The sequence below is a fragment of the Cervus canadensis genome, chromosome 2 (genome assembly GCF_019320065.1).
Source record: "Cervus canadensis isolate Bull #8, Minnesota chromosome 2, ASM1932006v1, whole genome shotgun sequence".
In the NCBI taxonomy this organism is placed as follows: Eukaryota; Metazoa; Chordata; class Mammalia; order Artiodactyla; family Cervidae; genus Cervus; species Cervus canadensis.
The window spans coordinates 34,601,800-34,624,327 of NC_057387.1; the positions used below are offsets into that span (position 1 = coordinate 34,601,800).

The window sequence follows — 22,528 nt, forward strand, 5'->3', positions numbered from 1 at the left end:
TCTCCTGCCATGTTCCATCAGAGTGGTATTTCTTAACACCATTTCTCTCTTCCCTGGTGATCCCTCACTCAGTATGGAGTTGCAATGACATTCATGTTAAATGCCATTCATGTTAAAACATAAAGTCAGATGCCAGTACAGTGTGTAGAGAGAACATTTCAAATGCAGAGACTTAACTAGGACTAGCTGACCCTGATAATGAGTCCCGTGTAAGCTAGTGACAGTCACATTTCCCTCACATTCTCCTTGGTCTTTGGAGGTTAATGTTTCCTTCTCATTTTCACATGTTATAGTGATGGTATTAGGGCTGCAAAAATACTAATGTATCCTCTGTTCCTCAATGTCTCTTGGTTCACTGTAAAATTTAGCCTTCCTTCTTCAACGGCAGTATGACATCTATTTAAATTGTTACCCATATTATTATTTTCTAACCTTCTATAGGAATGAACCACCTTATTTTCTTCAAAGTAAGAACTTCAATTTGATTATCTTGTTATTATAAGAAGAGAAATCTTAACTTTGCTGAAAAATAGTACATAGCATGAACTTGCTAGGAAGAGCTAAATAACCCCGTGGGAAGTCTCTTGAGGCGTCCTAAAAAAAAAGAAAAAAAAAAGGCAGAAAACAAAGCCCAGACCCAAAGAAGGAGCTTAATACATTTCTGACATACAAATCCATAAGAGTTTCAACAGTCACCCAGCTGAAAATAGTCAAGTATTCAGTAGGTCTGATGGTGACTCAGTGGATTGTACCTGTCCGATCATTATTCCTGACAAACTGGTTCATGTCCAAGTGCAGAACCTACTCTAGCTTTTGGTTTGTTTAGGGGTCACCGTAATTCAAGACCTGGCTAGCAGGCAGGCATTTTAACATTATATGCTAATTTCTAGGATTTAGGATGATCCCAGAGTTGATGAAAAAGTTCTGCTAACATTAGGGTGAATTTAATGGATGAATGTTTATTATAAAGCCTTTATTTACCTTTTGGAAGCAGCAAAATAAAAGTAACTGATTTTAGACAAAATCTTAATTGAAATTGTGCATTTGCATGTGGCAGTTACATCCTAAAACCACTACAAAAAAATGACACAATAAGTGTTAGATCCCATTCATCTTTGACACAATAAGTGTTAGATCCCATTCATCTTTAGCCTTTTTTGTTTTGTTTTTTCTTTAGGAAGCAGCCACGACTATCAAGGCTTTCCTTTTACTTATCATGTGATCTGTTTGTAATTTGATTGCTTTTTTAAATTTGTTGAGCCAGGTCCCATTGTTTTCAATGAAACTTTGAAGGCAGGTGCCACCATTTACAATTTTATTATCTCACTGTGTGCCCTTACTGTGTGACAGAACTTAGGTTAAATATTGTTATATTATTTAATTCTCACAGATATTAAGGTAGATATAATTCTTATCTTCATTTTATGTGAGGAAATTGAGGGTGAGTAACTATTGGTACAGGATTGACATTTTTGCAGAAAATATATTTAATTGTATCTATAAGGATTTACTCTTATGGCAGAAAGTGAAGAAGAGCTAAAGAGCCTCCTAATGAAAGAGAAAGAGGGGAGTGAAAAAGTTGACTTAAACTCAACATTCAGAAAACTAAGATTATGGCATCCGATCCCATCACTTCATGGCAAATAGATGGGGAAACAACGGAAACAGTGACAGACTTTATTTTGGGGGGCTCGAAAATCTCTACAGATGGTGACTTCAGTCATGAAATTAAAAGACACTTGCTCCTTGGAAGAAAAGCTATGACCAACCTAGACAGCATATTAAAAAGCAGAGACATTAGTTTGCCAACAAAGGTCCGTCTAGTCAAGGCTATGGTTTTTCCAATAGTCATATGGATGTGAGAGTTGGACTATAAAGAAAGCTGAGCGCCGAAGAACTGATGCTTTTGAACTATGGTGTTGGAGAGGACTCTTGAGAGTCCCTTGGACTGCAAGGAGATCAAACTAGTCAATCCTAAAGGAAATCAGTCCTGAATATTCACTGGAAGGACTGATGCTGAAGCTGAAACTCCAGTACTTTGGCCACATGATGTGAAGAGCTGTCTCATTGGAAAAGACCCTGATGCTGGAAAAAATGGAAGGCAGGAGGAGAAGGGGATGGCAGAGGATGAGATGGTTGGATGGTATCACCAACGTGATGGAGATGGGTTTGAGCAAGCTCCGGGAGTTGGTGACGCACAGGGAAGCCTGGTGTGCTGCAGTGCATGGGATCGCAAAGAGTCGGACACGACTGAGCAACTGAACTGAACTAATAAGGATTTAGGCACATTAGTTCCTAAGTTGCAAATATTACATTTTGTCTCATTATCTTTAAATTACTGTCATTGCCCTTAATGTTCTCACTTCTTTATCCAAAGATTTAAAAAATTAAGAGACGTTAATGCATTTAATAATCTCATCCATTTTAAAAAGCATAACTGAATAAGACAATATCTTTGAATAAAGAGGATAAAGTTATCAATAGGAATAAAGCAGTCATATTTTTATCTCTATAAACTTGCTTTCTCTCCGTCTTAGAGCTATTTTATCAAGAAAAGTATGCAACAAGGAAGTGGATTTTAAAAAATGGTAATTGGGAACCTGGTAAAATATATTTCAGAGTAATGCTAATCATGTGTGTCAAGATAAAGAAAATCAAGGTGGCTTAAGTTTTCAATTCTCTTCAGAAAAATCAATTATAAAGCAGTTACGCTGCTGACAGTAAACAATAAATCCCTGGATTTAGTTAATAAAAAAAGCTTCCACTTTTTGAAAGTTTGTTTTTTCATTCAACAAAAGAAACTCGTAACACTGATTCTTTTTGAGAAATAAGGGGCTGTTTACATCAAGTATCTTTAAATCCAGATGTATTCCTGATCTTAGTCTGCCTGTTTGAATCAGGAATCACTGCCATCTAGGAAATGTATCTTTATAAAGTTGCCCAAGGTTTACAATGCTCCTGGTATTGAAACTGACCAGGACCCTGTTGGGCTCCTGGGTACAAAAGCCTTTCTATATTCTGCATTTCTTGTCCGTAGGGAACGGGCTCTAGCCTCCATGACCTTCTCTGAGTTCCAAAGGGCAGACTCGAACAGTTGCTAATCAGAGAAGACAGAAGCTTCGGGTGGGCACCTCCGACCATTCGGCCATCCTGACAGACAACACTTGCTGATCAGGGAATGGAGGGGATGCAGAGACAAGGGAGGGGCAGCCAAGAAACGCCGAGCAGCCTTAGGGGCAGAGTCCTGGTTCCGCAACGGATACACATAACAATATCTTTGAACTATTTACAGAACTAAAACCCAACAAGTGGAAAATGTCAGCATTCTTCGCTTCAGAGAAGATCTCTTGAGGCCAGATTAAAGGAGAGTAGACTCTGCACACACCCGAATCTTGTCAGCAACCCCATCCTTGAATCACTGCTATGAAACTCCTCACCAAATCCTCCTGGGTTGGGACACACAGCTTATGAGGGCAGGAGCCTGACAAAACAATAAAGCTATTCTTTCCTACTTCACTCAAAATTCTGTCTCCAAGATTTGATTCGGCACTGATGCACAAAGGATGCGTTTTCAGCATCAGCATTAGTTATGTGCCCTTCTGCCTCAAACTCTAAACAGGGATGGCAGACTGGAAACCAGTTTGCATCTCACCTGAGGTTCAGAATATCATGAGTCAAATTCATGGATGTGTTAAATCTTTCTGATAATATATAATTATTAAAACTGTATCCCTCAATCCTGGCTATATATTGTTACAGCCTAGAAAGTTGTGTAAAATACAGGTGCCAGGGTCCATCCCTGGAGAATCACACTTAAGTATTCTGGAGAAGGGCCAGCACTAACTATTTCATTTCAATCTCAATTAACCTTTATATAGTCACTGAAATGTTCACAGTCTTGTCACTTTCTAGTTTTGGACGATTAGAATCTTGCTGTCATTCTTTCCCTTTTGTTCTCATAAAACCAATGACACAAAGGTTAAAGCCACCAGGAAAGAAAGTTTTTCAACAAGTGCAGTTCTGCTCATCACGTTTCAAATGAGCAATTAATAATTCATAACAATTAACTGAGTTATGAGTTTCTTTTTCAATATGTTTCTAAACATGAATAGATTAAATGGTAATTGCTATCAAATTTTATGTTCTAATTCATGTGTCCAATAAAAGTTTATCTTTGGGAACTCACTTTGTATTTCCTTTTGATATATTCATAACCAAATGCAATATACTGTATTAAAATATTTATTATTAGCCTATCAAATATTAACCACTTTTAAATTATATGGATGAAAGAAAACAAATAGGCTACTTGTTTAAGTTTTCATGATTCTCTTTATTTTAATATGATTTGGATTTGTAGAATACATGCTGGTAAAAACTGATGACAGGAGCCACAGTATGAGTTGCTGCCTCTTAATAAAATTTTTCCAAGGCACATGTAAGCCCTGGATTTTCCAGACACCCTTATTCTATGAATGGATAACTGACAAAAACAAACAACAAACTGGGCTTTGAAGTCAAATTCCTAGGTTAAAGTTCACATGTATTATCTCATCCTCTGATTCTCAAGCTTTAATATGCATATGAACCACCTGGAAATCTTGTTAAAATGCAGATCAGTAAATCTAGAATGAAGCCTGGGATTCTGCATTCCTAATAAATCCCCAAATGATGCTGATGATAAAGGATGCACAGAATGATCACACATTTAAGTTGTTAGAATCTAGACGACTATGTGCAGGTTACCTAGCCTCTCTGAGCATCAGTTCTTGTATCTGTAAAATGAGGATAACCGCTAATAAGGTTTTATGCAAATTAAACAAGGCAATGTAAGTTGCTTGGCATAGTTACTACATTCGGCAAGCACTCACTAAGTTGTGACCACTGTCGTCCCTGCAATTAGGAGAGCTAATGTATGACCCAAGGGCTAAACTAGGATATCTCCAAGATGCCAACTCAGATATAAGATTTTAAGTTTATAGGTCAAAGCACAGGTACCTATGATCAGGAAAGTGAGCTAGAAAAGTGGTACTGGAAGTCGGTCTTCTCAGATGCCAACAAGAGTGAAGTTCTGTCAGGTTTGACATCCATCTTGTATTCTCAGTCCTTATAAGAGGGCAGGGATGATATTATATTTGTTTCTTGGTGTTCAAATTTAGCAGAATTCCTGGCACATGACTAGAACTGCACTATTTGCTAAATGAGAGACAGTATACATAAATGAGTAAATGAGTGAATGAGTGACTTTGTGAATAAATAAATGAATTAGGCAACCCAAAGTGGGTCTAGTTTGATGGGGAGAAGAATTCAAAAGATTTAGCAAGACTTTATTAAGCAGCCCTTCTATTATTTGGTTAAACTGAATCTAGTAATCAAAGATGACATAATGGGCAGAGTTTTTCTATAGTGCATGGGATGATCTGATCTCATTTGTTGTACATGAAGAACATATGGAATATGACTGATTTAACCATGTTATATTAGATGGGCCTATCAATAGGTGAAGCACAGTTTTCTCCATCACCAGACACCAGACAGCTTTTAGTAAAATCTTATAGAAGTCATACATTATATGTCCATATGTAGCTTAGTATCCTTTGCAAAATCAGCAACTTTAGTTTTCATTTTAAAGAAAGAACAGATAGGTGGCAACTAAACATATCATGGTGATTATTTTGTAAATGTGTAGAAATATTAAACCACTATGTTGTACACCTAGAACTAACACAGTGACATAGGTCAATTAAAAAAATATGTAGACACTGAGAAAAATATATAAATGATAGTTATTTCTGAGGGGTGGGAATTATGGGTGATTGCTAATTTTTAATTTATTCTTTTACATATTTCTAGTTGTCTGCAGTGAACATGTATAGTTTGTAGTATTAGAAGGAAAACAGCAAATGTCATTAAAATGAAAAAAAAAGAGAAAGAACAGAGGTGTGATATCTCAGGAAAGACCTCATAATATTATATATCTAAGTATCTTCCACATAAGTGCTAGTAAAAGCTGGATCAGTAAAATCACTGAAAATGCAGTGATTGTCATCTCTAAAACTGCCTCACTAATACATTGCCAAATTATTCTGGTAATTAGCCCTCCTGCAAACTCCCAAACTTTGTCTTTTTACACTCAAATCCATGTGAACAATGTAGTTGTCCATATTATTGATTTTCATGATGAAGAATACAGATTAAGGTAAGACTAAGTCCATAGGGTCAATAATACTAATTAAAAAGAGGTCTAAGTGTGATTCTTAAAAATAATTGCATCAATATTTCATTATTTTTACAGTGTGTTGTCTTTGAGACATATGCTCATTTCCCCCAAAGAGTTGTAGCTTAGAAGAAATAACCACAATACATAATATTAATCCTACACTTTTGCAGAATATGGGAAGGAATATTGTTAAAAATACATCTTAGCAATTGTTCCTCTTTTAAAATACCCAGAGATGTCTGAATGATCTTGACTTTGAATTGTGACGATGAGCTGGGGACTGAGGTTGGACACAGACCATATGAACCATGTGTGGGTCTGAATTTCTGTGTATATATGCCTGTTCCAGATGAAACCCAACTTTACTGGAATTTACATCAAAATAATCAATTGCCCTGTATTTATGCATGACTCTTCTCCACACTTTGCAGCAACAGATAACTGAAGGTTGACTGTAATTTTTAAAAACAGGAAACCTGACAAAGAGGAGATGGAAAGCATGTGGTACTTAAATTGAGATGGGGCGTGACATTCCATCCGTGTAGGTAGAGCTTTATGATTTAGAATGCCCTGGGTTCAATAGATTTGGTAACACTCACAAGAGCGTTGGACAGAAAAGGCAGGGGTTCACAGTACTGATGAGTGCTGTATTCAGAGTAATTACCTCTGATATCAAAGTTGATGGTAAAAAAATAAATCTTGTATGTATATTCTGTATGTATTTTTTTTCCTGGTGCCCTTGATGTTGTAGCCAATATTATTGCTGTGATTCTCCCTTAGCAGAGGTTTTTGCTGATATTCAAGGTGACGGGTTGTTCCTGCAGAATGCAACAGAACGATTCCTCACACCAACATGAGCAATCCTGATTGCATTATGGCCACCCTAACTTCACTTTCATTAGTTGCTGATTGTACTAAATTGATGCGAAATTGACTTGGCTGGCTTGTAAGTCTTTAAACAGTTGGCACTGACTATGTCTGTGATCTTGCTCTGGAAATTATATGGTCAAAGCCTTCATGTTTCTGAAAATTTTAGCTTTTTTCTTAAGGTCAATTAGGGCCTTGTGAATATGAATCAATTAGACCAACTCTCTGTGATACTCATATCAAGACAGAGGACACACTAGTGAAATGCATGGTTTGGTTTTTTTTTTTTCTTCTTAATGTTCAGTCTTGCTTCCTGCTTCATATTATCTCCATTTTATTTAAGAGGTCCTCGGTTTCTTCATTTTTAACTGCTGTCTGAGCTTAAAATAAAGCAAACTATGTTTGACAGTCCAAATCCAGTCTGTGTCCTGTCTACTATGGCCTATGAACTAAGAATGGTTTTCATATTTTTTTAGTGATTGAAACAAAATCAAAAGAAGAATAATTCATGGCATGTGAAAATTATATGAAATTAAAATTTAAAAGTCAGCAAATAAAGTTTTAATGGAACACAGACACTTTCATTTCAGTGCCGTCTATCTGGGGCTACAACAGCAGAATTGAGTAGTTGCAACAAAGGCTGTATGGCCCAGGAAACCTAAAATAATTACTGTCTGGCCCTTAAAAAACAGTTCACTGACTCTTGGAATAAATCACCAAGGCCTCTGTCTCCATCTGCAAAGTAAAAATTATAAAATCCTAAGGATGCTATCCTGTGAGTTGTGCTAAGTCGCTTCAGTCACGTCCAACTCTTTGAGACCCTTTAAACTGTAGCCCGCCAGGCTCCTCTGTCCACGGAGTTCTCCATGCAAGAATACTAGAGTGGGTTGGCGTGCCCTCCTCCAGGGGATCTTCCTGACCCAGGGATCAAACCTGCATCTCTTACATCTCCTGTATTGGCAGGTGAGTTCTTTACCACTGGAGCTACCTGGGAAACCCAAGAATGTTCTCAGCAAACTCAATTAGCAATAAATATTCACTATTAACTGGTTTCCCACTTATTAGGTGTTTGGCTCAGAAGAATTACCCTTTATAAGTCTCAGTTTTGCTGTTTATAAAATAAGGGGAAAAAAATTACCTCCCTGGTAGAATGAGGTAGTACATACATGTTCCTGACACAAATAAAGTACACAATAAATAACTTAATTATTTTATATTACTTATTATTTCTCAGCAATTGATCCATATGGAAACAGATGGGACCACTTTTGAGACTTCAGGATGATAGAATTTCAGATCAAGAAAAAGCCTTAGAACATCCAAACCATGTCTAAGATTTCACAGGAGGAGGTGCAATGAAAAGTCTGCAGTGGTCCAGCAAACAGTCCTTCAAGAGGTGGTGACAGTCACACCCAGATCAAGTCACTGTGCTGACTCCTAGACCTTAGTTATCAGGCACCCCCCATCCTGGCGTATCTGTGGCTCCTACACCTCAGAATTCGTTTCTTCTGGTGGCTGAGGACTGGCCCTTCATTTAAATGAAGACCATTCCCCTATAAGTTTCAAATAGGTTGACACTTTTTCCATTGAGCTGATTTTCACACTTAGACATTTTCTTTATACATGTAATTTTAGAACACATTCACTAGGGTGTAAAGAATGGCTCATGGTGAAACTCCACTTCTGCACTGTCTAAAGTAAGGGGAGAACTTCATGCATTGTGTTTCTGCTTGGACTTCGGATCATCTCACTGTCAGAAAAGTCCAGGCTGCCGCTTTGATTCTGGGCTACTCGTTGATACAACTGTACTTGAATTTCTTCACGAGCTTTGCCGTTTCAGATAACATTCACTATTAAACTTGGATGGTTCTACAGTGTGAAATGGTAAAATCTGTGCATACTTGTCATTATTAATATTCTCTTCAAATAAAGGGGCAAAAATTAGCATGGACTGTGAAGTAAATATGGAAAGTTGCTTAGCCAGGTCAGAATTGAGGCCCCTCTCTCAGCTGATCACAGGTTAGCAGAGCAGTAGGCAAACCTCAGAATGTCAGGGGGGAGCCTGGAATTGCTTTTAGAATGTCTACTATGCCAAGCTTCAGCAATTCAAGAGCGTTGGGATTTGAATGTATTAGGATATGATCCTACTGTGAAGGGCATTCTGAACAACTCACTTCTTTCAGCCTGCCTCATCAGCCATTGCTTCTGTGGTTGTTCCAAACGAGCCATTAGTGGTGTGAAGCGTTAAAGCACTTTCCACAGCACAGGCGTAAACCCTGACTCCTCTGCTCACGGTGGCATTGGGTCCCTGATGTATTAGAGGTCGGTGGGCTTTTCCTACCAATCCCAGATTGAAGTTCTATTAGGAATGAATGGAAAACAGAATTGTCACTGGAAAGTGATGGGCATTAGCATGACTGAGTGGTGTGGTGCCGTTCTGCTGAATCAGGAGAAATTTCACAACTGGGAGCAACCCCGGGTTTACTCTTCTAGTTAACAAAATGCATATCTCCCCCCAGGAGGACAACCCAGCATATTTGTAATGCCTACAAATTGCCACCTTCTATCTTCCTTTTTTCTAATATTTTCCTTTTTAAATTACCTCCGGGAGGCTCCTACTGGTTCTATTTAACAAGCACTTCCTTCCCACCCTTAGGAGTTGAAAACAGTAACATCGAGTGCCCTTCCAAGTATTTATTTTTCATCACTGTTATGTATGTGGTGCTCAGCAAGGGAAATGAGACTAGCGTTCAAACTGATAGCAAGGAAATTAAAAACTTGGATTCAGTGATGCCATTCATTTTTAGCAATAGAGATATAAGAGCCCAATGAGTGAAGTCATGTGTCTAGGACTGAAAATACTCTGAAGCATCACAGACATTCCTCTTTAAGTGATATGCCACCTGTCAATGGATTCAACATGTGAGGTCAGCTGGTGAAATGTGAACTGGACGTTTCAATGTAACACAGCAAATAGCAGGAGACTGCAACCACAGCAAGTGAAAAATTACAAGTTAGGTTCAAGGCATTTGCCCAAGGAAGTAAAATCTTCATATCAGAGAAGCAACTGGAAGAATCATTTTAATGATCACAAATTGTCAGGATTGTAGAAATTAATCCCATAGAAAAAAAAAAATAAGAAAGAAAGAAAAATAAATCCCCTTGAACAATGGTAGCAGAAAAGCTATGATGGGAACCTATTAATCTCCAGGAAACAGAAGTTATGTAAGCCTTAAATCTGATTCTTAGAAACCAGAACTGAGGACTGAGAACATGGCTAGTGAGAGTATGAGAGTCTGTCTGTTGAGAGAGATTATAGAGGAAAGCTGAGAGGCCAAACTGTGGTTCTTAATACAAATTGAGCTGTGTCTCTCATTATACTTCCTTTCTGCCCCCACAGACTTGGTCTGAAAGTCAGAGCTGGAATCTTGGAGAGGCCCTAGAGGTCTTTTCACTTGAATTTTCTTTTAAGCAGAAACTCTCCAACAAGCATCACTCATAGGAGCTCATTCAGCTTCTGTGTGAGCTTTTCCAGAGTCTGGGGATTTATCATAACCCAAGGCATCATACTGCATATTCTCAGACAGCTGGAGAGAATAATTTTTGGAAAATATTAAGCTGAAACATTTCTCTCTTTCTTCCCACTGGTCCTTATTCTATCTTCCTGAACCAACACGTCTACCTGTTACATAATAGCCCTCCAAACACTGGTTGACATCTGTAAGATGTTAAACCACATGCTTACCAAACTGTTTAAACTCGTCCAAATGAAGAAATCTTTCTTTTTGACAAAGAAATCTTTGTCAAAGACAAAACTCACCTATATCTCTGCTTTGTTCAAATGTTTTTTTCAGTGACTGAACTCTTGCTGTGGGCTGTCCAGTGAATGTTTCAGGGGAACTATAACCACTTTGGTCCTTGTTCAGTCTAAAACTGTGTTAGTGTCTTTGCACTCACGACAAAATGTTACCTGGAACTGAACATCTTTGCCACTTGAACAACTTGTTAACACAGTTCTACACCATTCTACATTTTTGCAGTTTGTTTTTATAGCCTTAATTTGCAGCAGCACAGTATCTAGCATATAGTAGGGACTTAATAAATGTTCACCAAAACTTCATAAGAAATCCTTATATAGCCATGTTGGTTAGTATAGAAGTCTCCCATTTTTCTCTAGGTAGTCTATTAGAAACAATGCCTGATTTTATTTAAAAAATTAATATGTGTGTTTGTGTTATAAAGAGGGTCTAAGATCTTATCTGCACCCCTCCAAGAATATTTTGTTTTTTTCCTTAAGGTTCAGGACAATATCTCTCAAAGGCCTTTAATAGCAATGCTCTCTTATGTGACATTGTCATCTCCCTACTATAAATAAGTGGTATAAATAGTTTCCTGACTGCTTCTTCCATTCTTTTGGGTAAAGAAATTCTCATCAATGCAGTCAACAATTAGCAGGACACATCTTTTAGCAGATTTCTTGATATGTGAGGCCTTCCCTGGTGACTCAGATGGTAAAAAATTTGCCTGTGCAATGTAGGAGACCCGAGTTTGATCCCTGGGTCAGGAAGAGCCCCTGGAGAAGGGAATGGCTAACTACTCCAGTATTCTTGCCTGGAGAATTCCATGGACAGAGGAGCCTGGCAGGTTACAGTCCATGGGGTTGCAAAGAGTCGGACACAACTGAATGGCTAGTACACACATTTTTGATACGTGAATTCCCCCATTTTGGAAGATTACAAAGTAGTTAGATTTCCTAATTTGGCTTTGGATAGTATCTATATCCTCTAAATGGTTGTACAGTCTATGAAACACACTCACAATACTTTTTCTATAAGATCTTTGATCCTCCCTGAAAAATATTTCAGTCTCTAACTCACAGCGCAAGTCTATACCTTCTTGACATACATTCACTCTTTTCTAATCATAGTATGTATTTCTTTCAAAGTTTTACCTTTGAATATCTTTATTCCAAATAGGAGTTACATTCCATCTCCACGATACCTGCATATTCATCACTGTCATTAAAAGCTGGCATTCTTGATGATAACTGTGGTAGGCAGAGAAAAATATCTCCCCAAAGATGTCTATATCCGAATTCCTGGAACCTGTTCCCTTACATGACAAAAGGGATGTGATTAAGGGATTTCAGATGGGAAGATTATCCTAGGTTATCTGTGTGTTCCCATTCTAATCACACGGGTCCTTAAAAGTAGAGACTTTGTCCAGACTGTGGTTAGAGAAAGATGCAGTGACAGAAGAAAAGGCACAGAGAAATGGGGAGTTCATGGCTTTGAATGCTGAAGGACAGGGCCACGGGGAAAAGAGTACAGGTGGCATCCAGAAGGTAGAAAAGGCAAGGAAACAGACTTTTCCCTTATAGCCTGACTGGAATACAGCCCTGCCAACACCTTGATCTTAGCCCAGGGAGACTCTTGTTTGGCTTCTAAATACAGACCTGTAAGATGATAAATTTTTGTTGTTCTGAGCTACTGAATTTGTGGTAATTGGTGATAATTCTCTAAGCAGCAGTAAAAACAAACAGACTTATTATGCATTCTCTGGAAGGCATACACCTAAGTAATGGAATTCTGTTCCCCAAACTTTCTCTCATTTTTCTCCTAAGATAACTGTTGGCTTTTAAAACAATTTTTGGTTGCCACAATTTCTGGTTTTACAGTTTTACAAGAGCATTTTTACTATATTCTGATCAAATTTAATTAGAAACTCTTCTTGATCAGGCAGACCATTGAGCTTCCTACAAAACACGTGTTTTCTTGCTCTTGGTAATATATGTACTGATCTCTTCCAAGAACACATATTTTGATACTCTAGGCCATGACCCAGCAACTGACTCTCAGGTTTCCCTTTGCTGTGGGTGCTTAGTTCTTGATTTCCTATATCTTATCTTCCAAAATCTTAACATTTAGCTATGTCACAAAATATTTTAACTTTAATCCAAATATTCACACTATAAGTTCTTCTGAAAGCACCATTAGTATCCATATAAATTAGGGAACAATGTGGGGAAATTGGTGGCTTTAATATTGCCTGATATTCCAATGTAGCTTATACATACTTCAGGAAGACAACACATCTCTTCATCAGCCCCACTGGTTCTATGTATGGGTATTTCCATTACATCTTCCAAACCAAAAAAAAAAAAAAACCAACAAAAAAACCCCACCTCCCTTGTGTCTAGTCTTCTTGGCACCCTTAACAAGTATTTCCTTATTTTCTAACACATGTTAACCAACCACATTTTATGTGAAACATGAAATGTTACTTTTTCTTTAGAAGGTTCATCTTTATTCTCTGGGATGTGGCTCATACCTCTTCTTGGATTTCAAAAGGGTGCATTAAAAAAGAATTTCTCCTCCATCTTATTCTTCTGTGGGGTAACCTTAACACTAATTTTGATTCTGCCCGTCCTCCCTGAAACCTTTTTATTTCTACACTGTTTCCTGAACCATGCGTTCCATGCTGCCTGATGTCCATTCATTCTGGTGGTTTTCAAGTGCTTCCCCTTTTGCCAGAGAGACCAGTTTACATTTATGGTGCATACAGCCAGTGGACCCCTCAGGCAGAAAGTTCACTAATGAGCCTGGAGTTCTTCATTTCCCCAGTTGAAGACACACAATTACTTTAGGGGTCACCTTTGTTTCAATCACTTGAATTAGTCTTGTGTCTAGACAGGGATTTTTAGAATCCCCTAGGTCAACAATTTGATACTCAATAGTGGCCATTCTTATTACACTTTCTGCACTATCACTCTGCAATTAGCGTTAAACATGGATTCTTTCTTTTTTTTTTTTTTAAAAAAAACAAAAACCCATGGATTCTTACCTAGTTCTTTGACACATCAACTTGTACCTGGAACTAATAATAATTGAGATCTTACTATGTACCATGAGCTCCACATTCATTATTTTCCATACGTGTTAGGTTCTAGTTTTATCACAGTTTTTAGATGACAAATTAAGTTTAGGGAGTCCAAGGACTTTCTGCTAAGTCCTGTGGGTAGTAAGGCATGGAGATGGGATTCAAACCTGGATCTGTATGACTCCAGAGCCGAAGTGTGTACTCATTTGGTTCTATTCATGGGATGGAAGCAATGGTGTCAGGAACTGAATCTCTTTATTTTCTATTCCCAAGTACAAGTCCTGTGGGGCTGCAGTTCCACACTGCTCCTCTTGTCAGTCCTCTGGGAGACTGGGGACCCTGTGTCTGGATCCGCTGGACTCTGTCCTGATACGACAGCTCCTCCCTGGTCTTGACTCCCTAAATGTGCACCTGATTCCTGCTCCTTGCTGCCAATGCCACTCTCAGCCCTACTTGAACACTATGTTTTCCTTTCCTTGGTTTCTCATTGCCAGGTCACTATCACTGCCACTAATAATGTGGCCAATCCAAGGGTGGGTCCAACTTAGGGCAAACAGAAGCATGTGTGTGTGTGCGCACGTGGGGTGGCTGGGAAGGGAAGAGAGCAAAACAGACTGACTTGAGGGGCATTCTTTGATGCATTCATGTGTATGCAGACATAGCAGGGGTATGAAAAATACCTATCGGCCGACAGGCACTAACGAATTAGTATGGATACCTGCTCTAGCATTGGAGCAGGTGCTGAGCGCACACCACTTTGACAAGTATTATCCTGTTAGATTTTGAGGATATCTAAGAGATTCCAGGGATGCACTTAGGTCTCAATGCAATAGCCATTTACCAACTGGCAAAAGAATTCCTATATTTTAACATGTCAGCCCTGTGTAGCTGGGTTGAGGGAAGAAAAGATTTCAGACTGAGATAAAATTATTGTGTGCTCAAAGGTGTATCTGAAGTCTGTTAAATTTATATAGTAAACCCAGTCTCACCCTGTCCCAGCCCTTCCTTTACAGAGCAGTCAGAATAATCTTCCTAAAGCAGAATCTTATCCTCTCCTCTGCTTAAAACTGTATGGTGGATCCCATATCACCCCTGTAGGAAGGTCCTCACTTCTCTTTCCTGATGAGATAAAACTTCTTAGCTTGGCATTCATGATCTGGTCTATGGTTGCTTTTTCAACATTTTACTCCCATCCCAACACAAACAACACACATACAACATGCATACTCATTACCCTCTAATCATATCAGTACATTTTGATGTTTCTGAAGCAGAGCATGTCAGCTTATGTACTTTTTTGCCCAAGAAGTTCCATCCAGGAAAGCTTTTACTAATACTTAAAGACTCAAAATGTCTTCCTCTCTAGGATGCCTTACTCCCCACCTGGGCTTCCCTAAAAGCATGTCCATAGCACTTGGTCTGATTACCTCCTAACTGTTGGGTGCATATCAGCTTCTCACTCCAGATTGCGAACTTCACATCCACATGCCCAAAGCAGCTATCTCTCTTTATCCTTTAGCCTTGACTGCTAGTTCAATACCTAATTTATAGTAGATATTCAAGAAATACTCAGGAGGGTAAAATATTTACTCCTGTAATTTCATTGATCTACTTAACTAGGAGGTAATAAGGTGCTGGAGTTGAGGCACAGAGCATTTTGCACATTATATGGCACATATGTGGTACGTCCATGCCTAAATCCAGTCTTCTAATTCCAGAAAAAAAAAAAATCTGATGACATATCTTTTTTTATAATACTCCAGAAATTAACACAGAAAAATCAAGTTAGGCCTTTTTTGGGCATACATTTCTTCTAAGGCTGGATTCATTTACTTACTTCTCCAATGTCTTTCCCTGATTACACTTCAGGAACTCATTCATTAGGTCCTGCTGCATTGGGTAGTTAACATGATACTTTCCCTTTGGAAAGGTGTGTCTTCATTATAAAGTCTCCTCATTCCCTATGCTCTGAGTCTTGATGCTGGCCCCTCCTCTATTTCTCTTTCCTCCCGACTGCTGGCCTTCTATGGGCCTCTGTATCTAGATGACAACTATCTCCTCAGTCCTGGATCCTCATATTGTTTTCCTTAAAATGCTTCCTGGGAACCTACAGTGTGTATAACTTTCAAATAATGACCGTATCCAGAGCTTAGGTACAGAAGTGATGCCTGACTTCTGACACTATTTGATTCTTTTAACGACTCTCCAGCATGGGGAGAGATGCTCACCCTCCAGCTTCTAGATCCCATCCTAACCTTGACTGCTCAAAGTCAAATTTCTCAGTTATCACCACAGTTCACTGATGCCCATGGCATTACTATGGCGACAGATTTCACTTTGGCTTTATAATATGCAGAAGTGTAGCCTCCAGATAACTATACATTTCATAAGTAGCAGGTAAAATATTCTGTTCACCCCTGGTAGAAACGGCTTTAGATAGTTCCTGCATGCTGACATTTTTTTTTTTTTCAAGTGAAAACTAAGCAAAAACCCTCTAGAGCTGTGCTGTCCAATATGGTAGACATATGTGTCTATTAAGCCTTGCAATATGGCTAGTTCTAATTGAGATGTTCTATAAGCAGTAAACATCTGATTTCAAAGGCTCTGAAAAAAGTGAAATATATCCTTAATAACATAACATTAATTCTATGTTGAAATGATAATATTTCAGGTTTTTTTTGGATAAAATAAATTGTTAAAATCCACCTCTATTTATTTTTACTTTTTAAATGTGTATAACAAAATATTTCAAGTTACATGCATGGCTTGCATGATTTTCTATCGGGCCTGCACTCTCCAGAGGCTCTGTCTGGTGGCTCTTTAATATTAGTAAGCTGACTGTGTATAGATAGAATGGAAAGCTAGTGCAGAATTAAAAAGCAGAAAAGGTTGTGAATGACAGAAGGAAGCTTCTGCTCAGATTTTTAAATTTCTGTTCCCGGAATACACCGACATGCCACCTGCCTTGACAAGCTTTTAAGGTCTGATAATCCTCAGAGAAATGAGGTTGAACCAAATGGCATCTGTGTAAAGCTCACTGCATGGTGCCTAACCTCAGAGGCTTAAAATCAACATTGATTTTCATCATTTATTTTATCCTGGCATTTAAATATCCCTTAGATTTATTACCTTTAGGTTTTTGGTTCAGAGGCAGTGATGGGTATGATACAAGGGTGATAATAAGTTATGTAGATACCATTTAATTTATGAACTCTGGAGCTCCAGGGTAGTTCAAGAAATATATTAACCACATACACATCACCCTTCATTCTGCGGTAAGGATTTCTAAGCTGGGTCCCTATTGTGCCACTTAATTTATGGTCTGGCGAGGTACACGAATCTGCGTACAATATTTCAATATAAGTTGCTCCAACCATCAGAAGAAACGAAGATGGGCTTCAAAGGAGCCCGCTGGACAGCTGATGGATTGCTCGCTCTCCTATATGTGGGCTGGGGCATTAAGTAGTTTTTAAAGCTTGTCAGCGGTTTGGGTCTTTTTCTGCTCTGAGAAGCTGCACGCACCAGCCTCGACAAGCAGAATCAGCCATGCTGCAGCAGGCAGAGGGCAGCTCCCAGAGTTACTTACGTTGACAGCCGTAGTGCCAGGAATTTCCCGGCAGGCACTCATCACACTTAGGCCCTGTCGTTCCAGTCTTACACTCACAAAATCCTGAGCCATTACAACGATCATGGACTGAGCCCAAAGGGTTACAATAACACTCTGTAGAAACAAGACAACACACAGGCTGGAGACATGGCTTGTAAGTTATCAATACAGGAGCGTCACTTACTTCAACGGATCACTTAAAGAAAGATGCCCACTAATGAAATGCTTTGGAAAATATGGCTCTTTCAGGCCCATTTATTTATTTGCTCAGCCTTCCATGATATCATTTTTATGTTATGGGAGGAAATCAGCTGAAAACTTCTAAGGAAATAAGACATCATGCTCTTCACTGCTAACAGATTATAATGGAGGTTCCGTTTGTTAAGGGCATTTTTAGATGGTTTAATGAATGCCATGAGAAGTTTGTGTATCAAGGATAAATCAATATGCCATCAGTGTAAAATCTGTTTTAAATTATTCAAACGAGCCTATCTGTTACACTCAATATTTGAGAACTGCTGAACATTGTTAAAGTGCAATATGAATGCACTTTATTCATTCAAAGATGGTTTTACTTTATGATTTGGGATGGTGCATTATATATATATTCATACTGTGTTGCAATCAGCCTTTAGATATTGTATCTGCTAGGCATGTTAGTATAGTTTTATGTAACCTAGATTAACAATCACGGAAGAAAAATGAATTTTGTAATCCTAAATAAATTTCAACATATGCACAGTTTGAGACTCGTATCATTATAATGTCCGTGGACAGAAAAATATAACTTTGTGTAATAAAAAGTAAATAGAATAATTTCTGGATTCCTCACATAATATTATGCAGGATATTTTTACTTCTGAAACTCTGCTTTGCTTAAAGGATAAATTAGAAATGAGAATTCCTTAGGCTTCCATTAGCTAAGAAAGCTAACAGCAGTTAGTTTGCAGCTTTTGGAATTTGTAAGCTGAAATTTCTTTCTTTGTAATCCCACTGTAGAATGCTGGGCAAGTTATTATGCCCCTCTCTGTCTCTTGATTTCCCTTATTATAAAATGGTATCATTAAGAGATTTTCATGTTAAAAATCAAATAAAATCACACCAAGCAACTAACCAAGCAGCCAACTACAAGAAACCCTGAGAATTTTAGTTTAGTATCTTTAAGTTTAGTGTCTTAAGTTGGCAATGGAGATTAAGGATTTACTGTTACATAGATAGGTCTAGAGGTGTGGTTCTGTCATAGGAACTAATCAGATAATTTCTTCAAAGACTGTGGCGTACCTTGGAATCATTATTTATTTCATGTTAAGGGAATTTTGAAGTTCAGCATTCTTAAGATAGAAACATTTGTGAGGCTAAGAGTGACATACACAAGTAAAACTAAAACCAAATAAAGTCTAAATTGCTCTCTTCTTGTCTGGCTTGATTTAATAACTGGAGTTTTATTTTAAATTGGCATTTTCTATTTTAATGTGTGTCTGTTTGGTGGTGGTGGTGGTTCAGTTGCTAAATCGTGTCTGATTCTTGCGACCCCATGGACTGTAGCCTGCCAGGCTCCTCTGTCCATGGGATTTTCCAGACTAGAATACTGGAATGGGTTGCCATTTCCTTCTCCAGGGGATCTTCCTGACCCAGGAATCGAACCCAGCTCTCCTGAATTGCAGGCAAATTCTTTAACAACTGAGCTACAAGGGGAGCCCATGTATGTGTGACAGCTGTTAAAAATTTTTTTAGATAGAAATTTTTTTGTGACTTTTAAAATGTTTATATATATATGACATATATATATATATAACATACATATATATATATATATATACATACATACCTATAGCAAAACTACTATGATATGTTTCTTACTATTTAAAGTATGTAAGTTGACAATTAACCACCAGCATTTTGTAAGACAGGGAATAGGGTCACACCTGGTCAATATGAATTCACATACTACGTTAGTCAGTCAGCCGGTAACAACTCATTAATATAAGGTTTGAGATGTAAAACATGTAAACAAGATTTTTTAAAAACGTGGAACATCTAAACCACAGCACATCTCAGTGGTTGCCATTTGAAAGGTGGTAAGAGTAATGTACTCAGTCATGAAAATTAGTGACAAAGAGAGGTGGGGTCTACTCTCCACATTGCATACAAAGTAATTTAGTTTAAAAATATCATTTCTGGAACTCAAGCCAATGGTAGGTGTTGCAGTGATGAGGATAGCCTTGGAGAATTATATTTTATTCCTTGAAACAGGAAGAATATGCAGGACTACAAAACTAAAAAATATGAAATACTTTTGGAAGTCTGATTAAAAAGTCATACTACAATTGATTTATAGGTATTAGAAGTGTGTTGGGTTTGTTTTGTTTTATAGAATGTGCCTCTGATTACCTGATCTTGGGTTTCCAAGGGAATGAAAACAATAATACATCATAATTGAAGATACGTTTAGTGGCAAATGCCGAGCCCTGCATTTCATTCTGAGGTCAAGCTTGTTATCAGGGATTATTAGCAGTGATTACCCAAGGTCAGAAGCCATATATCCAGCTTCCTGCTTAAATGCTGAAGTTTATATGAAACGGAAGCATGCAAGGAGGCCATTTTCATGGAACTGCTGCATCACACATGCATCTTTGGAAACATGGCTGACTTGGAATTTGTGTGAAAATGGGTAAATCTGCCAAGAATCATAAAGCAGTGATTACTGTGACAACATGGAATAGCCTACACTTTATATTTACCATAATATAAAATGATGCAAATAGTTTAAGACATCTATTTCAACACAGTCGTTATTTTGTTAAAGATAGGTGCTGTTCCCTCAAAACCAGGGTGGTGGATTTCACTGCCAATTGTCAAAGAAATGGCAAATGCCTTTTTTCCCCCTTAACTTTTAAGGTGGCTTAGATGAAGTTCAAATTTGCAGAGATTAGTGCCTAAGTCTGCGAAAGTGAATTGGGTAAATATCCATTTATTTTCATTAGTGCTTTCTATACAAAATGGTATTAAAATTAACTCTCAATTACTTGTGGTGTATCTTCTCAAATTTAATTCTTTAGTCCTACTGCAAGCCCTTTAGGGAACTTAAATGTAGAAAATAGCAACTAGTCTTGGTAATGGAGCCACAGGCTTCCAATGGCCTTCAGAGAGGAAACCCAAGCCTCAGCCTCGTGTTCTCGCAGCCTGATGGCTCTCCCCTTGGCCCCTCAAGCAGGAAAAGTGGAATCTATAGGTCTTTAAGGAAGCTGTTGAATGTTTATAGCGACTAAAGACAAAAGAGACTGTAGCATATACAAGCTAACCAAATTTTTCAGTTCAGTCTTTAAAAACAGTTTTACTTCTTAGGAAAAGGGCAACAATTTAAAGAATTTGGGTATGTGAAGGGGATATTGTAGCTTTTAATAGTATATAAAAATACTCATATTTATATTTACTGATGACTTTACTTGAAGAGTATAAAATACTGCATAGGGATATATTTACCTCAGTAAAATAAAATCTTCCCAAGGTTTATAATTTTAATTAACAAACGTTCTAGAAAGGGAGAAAACAATTGCTCGTTTCTTTTTTTTAAGTAGAAATAAACAGAATAGTGTATATTAAGTTTTCCACTCATCTCTACTTTACATGATTTAAAAGACAAAAGCTGAATGGCTAGTTTCTTGTCTGTGTATAATCAAATACGGATTTATAACAGAACTATGCCTCTTAGAACTTGATAGGAGTGCAGATTTTGTAGTTCATAGATTACTTTAGAATAGGAAAAGGGGAAGACATCATTAGAAGAGAGTACTCTGAGTAAAAATATCAGGATATTGTTAAGTTACCTGCTGTGAGAAATTTTATGAAATAAAATCTTTTCTTGTAAGGTCTTTTTATTTGATTTATTTAAAATAATATGAAATTGATATTGTAAAACATTTACTCCTTATTGTAATGTTTTGTATCTTGAAAAAACTTATTAGGTTTTATTCCTGTGTTCCCAGTGTTCCTATTTATTTTACCTTTTCACTTGTTTCCATATTTATAGTATGACATTTATATATTTTTATAAATGACATTCAGCAAAATGTAACTGCATCTGAAATTCAGACAGCTATGTGCCTTTTGGTTTTCACTAATAGTCTCAAATCTTTGTAACCCAAATGTTATAAAGGCAATTGAACTTCTGTTCACAAACTCATAGTAGAATTGCTGCTCTCATCCTAAAAGCATACCATAAGTAAAAGTCTGACAAGTTTAGCTTTGCTAATTGTGTCCCGGTAGTTGGGAGAGAGCTCAAGTTTTGAAGTCAGGAAACTAACTCTTTACAAAGCTATACGATTTGGGTCAATCTGCCTTACTTTTCTCAACTAGAAAATAGGGGAAATTATCAGTGGAATACTTACCACCACAGTTTTGTTAATGAGGATTAAGTTAAAAAAAAAAATTGCAAGTCAGTTCACAGTTTACCAAGTGTTTCCTGTGCATCCCATATGATACCAATTTGACCAGGAGTTCTCCATGACTTACCTAAAGCACACAGCTATTAAATAGCAAACTGGGACTTGAACCCAGCTCTCCAGCCTCTAAGTCCAGGGATTTCTCCACTAATTCACAAATAATAAGGAAGCACTTTGAAAAACAGAACATACTATAGACATGAACAGTATTACAAAACTTGACCCATTTTAACTGAAAAAAACTTGTCCAGCTATTTTAAGTGACACTTGGCAAATACCTATACAACCTTGACAATCAAATCAGAAAACAATGATCTTAGAATTACAAAATGGTTGGATGCCTTTTTTGATGAAAGGACCACCTTTCATTTTTGGTTTGTGTATTCTATCTACTCTCTATGTGAAAAAATCTTCTTTTAACATTGGTTGCCTATATATTACCCATTGTCTGGTAATAGATATGTATCTACCCTTCACTATTTTGAACATATGCATTTCTCCAAAGTACATTAT

General features: G+C 37.6%; 1 protein-coding gene across 4 annotated transcripts in view; it reads right to left on the reverse strand.

The window, feature by feature from the left end:
- NTNG1 (netrin G1) overlaps nt 1-22,528 on the reverse strand; it is a 362,504-nt gene that overhangs the window by 31,647 nt on the left and 308,329 nt on the right. For 2 of the 4 annotated variants that reach the window (XM_043460479.1, XM_043460480.1), the window contains one exon: nt 17,553-17,687. The exons of the other annotated variants lie outside the window; for them this stretch is intronic. In XM_043460479.1, coding sequence (XP_043316414.1) covers nt 17,553-17,687 — 135 coding nt within the window. The remainder of the gene's footprint in view (nt 1-17,552; nt 17,688-22,528) is intronic. 4 annotated transcript variants of the gene reach the window in all.